At 36.5% G+C, this 6,024-nt stretch overlaps 1 protein-coding gene across 1 annotated transcript in view; it reads left to right on the forward strand.

Moving 5' to 3' along the window:
• Positions 1-4,412, forward strand: part of LOC127969197 (inactive ubiquitin carboxyl-terminal hydrolase 54) — a 161,490-nt gene extending 157,078 nt beyond the window's left edge. The window contains exon 29 of the mRNA XM_052570998.1: positions 702-4,412. Within this exon, the coding sequence (XP_052426958.1) occupies positions 702-887 (186 nt within the window). The 3' untranslated portion in view covers positions 888-4,412. The remainder of the gene's footprint in view (positions 1-701) is intronic.
• Positions 4,413-6,024: the final 1,612 nt, after the last annotated feature.

Consider the following 6,024-nt stretch of genomic DNA (forward strand, 5'->3'; position numbering starts at 1 on the left):
AAATAAAGAGAGCGGCGCACCTAGCGTTTTCCACACGTTTTCAGTCGCGACATCATGCAAATGTGGTTTTGTATTGAAGGAGAATTTTTTTATTTTATTTTTTTGCTGGACTCGGTCGAGACCAACTAGAAGACTTGGCGAGTCCAATGGCCAAGTCCGAGACAAGTCCGAGTGCAAATTCAACGAGTCCGAGACAAGTCCGAGACGACAGAAAAATGTCTCGAGTCCGGACTCGAGTCCAAGACCGGACTCGAGTACTACAGCCCTAGCTCCCGCCCTCTGTTCGTTGATTGGCCGGCTGGTTTGGAGCCGGAGGAAAACTGGGAGATGGTTTGCTATCTCAGACTGTGTACAGAAGCGAACTGAAATTGAGCGGAAGTACGAAGTCTGAAATAGTCAGGCTACCCTAAACCTACCCCTTACAGAAAACCTGTTTGCAGTGTTACACTTTCAGATGAAGTTCATATATTATTTTTAAAATATTTTTCCCTTCACAATGTCAAACATTTCAGGTTTTACTATCCTTGTGGGGACAATTGGTCCTCACGATGTAGCATAAACAGGTACACACACACATATTTATTCAGCATGGATGCATACAATTGACCAAAAGTGACAGATGTAATGTTACAAACGATTTTACAGTTTTATCAGTTTCCACATTTTCAGCCGACTGACTATCCTTTCTCTGTCACATTAAGGCAAATAGAGTCTCAGAGAACTTGGATGAGAAAAGACTGTTGGCTCGGATCCCTTCCATCATTGTGACGTCAGAGTCCAGTCCTGCCCTCCTCTCAGAGGGGCGCAGCAGTGGCCCATCCAGACAGCTCCCAGGTGCTCCGGTGGAGGCAGCCTCTGTCACTGCGGAAGCTGCTGGGATTGACTGAATACTTGCTGCACTACTACTTATTTATACTTCAGGACACCATCTTAACAGACTCTTGGTCATTGGAATTATCCCTTCCTCCTTTTTGTCTCCTTTACACAGGGCTCAAAAATGAACCTGCATGCAGTTACAGCTGACACCTGAAATTTGGCTGTGTTGTATTTGTTGTACTTTTGCCTGTTTTGAGGTGAAAAATGGGCAACCACAGGCTACGGGGGTAAACAGGGTCTTTATTTTTGAAAGAGGATCCCCTTTAAGGCTTCTTTCAGTGGTGTGAAGATAATCATCTCCTCTCAGGGAAGAATATGACAGTTCTGTGGGAAAAGCAGCGATCAGTGTCTCAGTTATGGATTGACGCTGCTCAGAATATGTATTTAGATACATCCATCTCTTCTTCATCCATTAAAAAGTCGTGCTGCAGGCCATAGGAATAAACAGTTCCCTGCGTCTGCAGAAGATCAAAAATAACACAATGTGACGAGAACTTTCAAACACCTATTTTTTACATGCCAGAAATTAAATTCAATGAAGGGTAGAGCCTTGTCTACAGGTGTAATCACTCTAGGACAGAAACATGGATATTTTAATGTTTCTATAAAGGTAATGTGTGTAATTGTTTATGTATATACTGTATGTAAAAGTGTTTTAATTATAATGGCTGATATAGATAAATGTTTGATGCTTTCTAATACTACTTCATTGAAATATATTAAAAACAAAACAATAAAAAGCTAAAATCAATCAGTCATTCAGAATGAATAAAGTGAATTTAGGCATCATAACATTATAATGTACTGTCTAAAAATATATATATTAATTTTCAGATTTGATAAAGATTACAATTATCAATACTTTTAACAAATTTACTTTATCTTCGCTGTTAAACACTTCAGCTTTGAGTTTTAGGTATTCCCACCAACATCATAATAAAAACAAGCACTTTGATAACCAATTATTCTTGCTGCTGATTGAATACATTTGTAGATTTTTTTTCCAGCACTGTATGGCCAATGCATATTGTTGTATATATATTATTGAATGTTAATGAGAAAGCGCGCTCAACAAATGATCTTGACTGTATGATTTCTCATGTTTCTGTATCCACATGTGAATATTCATAGTTGTGATTGTCTGCATGCTTTCTTATTAATATAAAATTGGCTCCTCACTGATCCTCACTTTCAATGCAGTCTACAGTAACCCATATTATTGTGAAAAATTGTCTTCTAAATTCTGGTCTCAGAGCCCATGGCTTTAATGAACTGTACCTTTCAGATGCAGATTTGCCTTTCTGCTGGATTTCAGAGATGCTTTAGTGGGATTATTATGCCAGCATCTGGGAGTCCCTAGGGTTTAGAGGAAAAACACTTTTAACAAGATTAGTTTTGGGAAAGTGCTCAGTCAAAACACTCCATTGCTTTTAAAGGCTGCTGTTTTGTCAAAGTTACATACACAATCTCAGATAATGGTCTTTGACGCGGTTCAAATGCACTGTCACTCTCTCTATCTCTCCTGAGAGATACGGTTACCTTTTAATTTTGATGGTAAGTGTTCTTCATAGACGAGTTTATGATTTGACGAGGTTGGTTTGCATATTTACTGATGTTGCCAGAATGTTCACCTGATAAGCAACTCTTCATTTAGCGGTGACACACGTTTAGCAGTGAACACATTCTGTATATCCAGTCACTCACAGTTATCATGTAGGTCAATAGTGTGTCTGCTGACTTGCGTGTGATTTGTTGTCTGGACGCCGTCGGGTGACATAATCAAGTGTTATAAATGATAAGTTATCTTATCAGCTAAAGCCACCAGGTCATACATATTATTTGTGAGAACATTATCATGTCTTCACTGCCCTTCCCTTTCCTGTTCTATTGACTCTAGTTCTAATGTTCACCCCTTATTATATTAATAGTTGCATTGTAAAATTCATAATGTTAATTGATTTACTGTTTATAAATGCACTTGCAAATTAAGGCAGACTTCATTTCTCAATACCCGTAAAACTGCATTTGTATAATTTTTAATTAAAGCAGCTGTACATACTTTTTTTCTTTCCAAACTCTCCTGAACATCTGTTCTGAGATTATGTAATTTGGTACAAATTCTGTGAAAAGGTTGGTCCCAGTTTACAAAAATATGTTTCTAAGAACATTCTGTTATTGTCATTATTGAAAGAAAATGTCATTTCTAGATGTTCTTTGAATGTTCAAAACGTCTGATTTATTTTATAATTTTGCAAACATTATTGGAGCGCTATTTTTAAAAGTACCTGAATGTTCTGTACAAGTAGCAACATTAAAAATATATAAAATAAATAATAATAATATATTTTGAGAGCATTGAAGACCAGATGAAACTCTAAACAAACATTCTGTTACTGGAAGACTGCTTGTTGATCTACTTTGAGAGAACCTTGACAGAATGTTAGCCAAAATTGTGAGAATGTTCCTTATGTCAGAAACAAATGCTTTTGTACAACTATAGTGTAATTACATTATATATGTATTAGTTATATATTTAGGCAATGGATTCCACTCACTTAAATGTAGGGGGCTCTAAAGTCACAAAAATACACAAAACTGCTTACAGTTGCTTTAAACAATGGATATTTAGTTGGTTTTCCACTTATAATTGTCCTAGAAAATTGTCCTGTGGCTTCATGATTCTTGCATATTAATTCAAACCATTTGTGACGAGTAAACCAGAGTGTGTATGATGCTTCCACAGTGCAAACCACAGCAATCAATTCATACAGTCCTCACCTCAGCAGCTTCTCTAACATGGAAAGGGACTGGAAACATGTAGGCTTGTGAATGTTTCTTAGTCAAGAGGTCCAGATTAGATGTAACGTGTGACTGTTAGGCAGAGGTGCTGATGGCTGCTATCTGGCAATTTGCACTGCAGGACTGAAGCCTTTTGTTAATATTCATCCATTTCATCACCAAAAATAAATAAAAAGAAAGTAAAAAAGCTATTTCCCCCTCATAAACTACTTCCCAATGGTCTGGAAAAGCCTTGAGCAGCCTATAACTATGTATGTAAGCAGTTGGTGGAAAGTGGCTCTGCATTTATATAAGATTCACTCTGACTCTTACAATGAGCTCTGAATAAGGTCACAGGCCCCTGGAGATAGGATTAAAGAGTCAACAACTCTATTCCACTGACTTTTTTCTTCTTTTTTTCAATTTATAATACAGTATATATAGCCTGGACTCTCTGACCTAAATTAGAGATGATCTGAGTATCTCTGCTGACCTTATGTTGGGGCCGCTGCAAAACCATATTTTATAGTCCTACTTTGGTATTTTGTATTTATATTTCTTTACTTATTGTTTCTCCTAATCTGTAATTTTTGTGTGGTGCTACTGAGTTTTCGTCACGGCTGTTCTTCATGCACATTTTGGATGACCGAGAGCATACAAATCTTAATCCATCTCGCAATGTGTGTGTGAGATTTTGCTTTAATTTATTGGATGATGTATTTCAGTGATTTATAATGTTAATAAACATAAAATTCTAAGTATTATGAATTACTTGCATGTAAAACCTATATTTATGCTTTTTGGTTTCAGAAATTTGAAAATATGTCAACTGTGCAACCAAAAAAAAGAAAAGAAAAAGCTTTAAAATAGCACATACGTTTAGTACCAGACAAGACATGATACTCGTTAATATTCAACAGTTTTGTCTTTCCACCTTAGCACTTTAAATGCCTCTGTTACTTCAGTAGTATTTAGTGAAAGACGCATCAATAATATCTGCAGTAATATGTCAATTGTTCATAAAAATGGAACGGAAAATGTTAATGCAGGAGTTGTCACACTCACAAGTGTGAATTTGAATAATGACACAGTAGGCTAAAGTAAATAAATAAAATACAAATCTACCATGTCAGTGGATGAATACAGAGATTAAAGTTCGTTTATGGCTGAGGGTGAGTTTTACTTTTTTCTTAGAGCTGCATTGTTTGTAATAATAGCTATTGTGTGTGTGTTGTTATGTAACATGATGAAGCTTTCTAGAATGCTTTCTATACTTGTCACTCTAGAGAATAAGATTCAGTCAGAGTGAACTGGCTAAATAATACCTGCGATCCTTCACAGAAACGCATGAATGGAAAGAATGACAAGTGGATGTCCTGTCATCTTGTGCCATTCATGTATTGACAGCATCAGTTGTCTTCACTGATAGTATGTGCCTTTCAAGCCACTAGATGACAACAACCTGGAATCAGGACAAGGGTAAATCTTTTATTTTCCTATCTAAAGGGGACTGTTTGGTTGTAGTGTACTTCATCATTTTGAATATGTTCATTCTCCTCTCTGAATCCAACAGAGGTCCCGTATTGTATTTTAGTACAGCGGAAAGCCATTGTGCAAATGAAAAGCTTGTAATCTATTTGTATGAATCAATGCCAATGAGGAATCAGCTTCACATGATGAGGTCAAGGTTTTGCTGGTTATCTAATTAGATACTTTAGATGATGCAGTTACACCATGCTGTAAAAAAAAAAAAAAAAAAATCTTATATTTAACTTGTGTAAATGCTGTTTATTTGAATTTTTTGTTCATCAAAAAATACTTGAAAAACAAGTATCACAATTTCCACTATTTTTAACATTGATAATAATGGCTGCTTTTCAATTTTACATTGTTGTTGATATTTTTTCAGTGTCCAAAGCGTTCTCTGTCTGCTGCCTTTGACGCCACAGCTAGTTTTTTTTATTTTTTTTATAGCTCTACAGTCATTAGTCACATGCCATTTACAGCTTCTGTGATTGGCTCAAAAAAACCTTGCAGCCGAACCGAGTGCCCTGGCCAAGATGGAAGAACTTAAATCACAAAATTCTAGGAAGCCCTGCGGCAGCCGAGCAGTTGCTACTGAACTGAACAGGAATCCTAACGGATAGATTTATTATGAAACTCCTTGTTGTACACATTGTAAAAAATCTGAAAGACAAGACCTTTGATGACAGTTATAATCAGTGACCCTCAATCAAATCTTATACAGTCACCGATTTGGATTCACACCCTAAAAGAGCTGCAAGATGACATTACGTCAGACTTCACACTAATGGCTCCTTGTTTATTAGTTGTTTCCCACTAGCTCTATATCCATGGTGCCCTATGAGT

The sequence above is a fragment of the Carassius gibelio genome, chromosome B12 (genome assembly GCF_023724105.1).
Source record: "Carassius gibelio isolate Cgi1373 ecotype wild population from Czech Republic chromosome B12, carGib1.2-hapl.c, whole genome shotgun sequence".
Lineage (NCBI taxonomy): Eukaryota > Metazoa > Chordata > Actinopteri > Cypriniformes > Cyprinidae > Carassius > Carassius gibelio.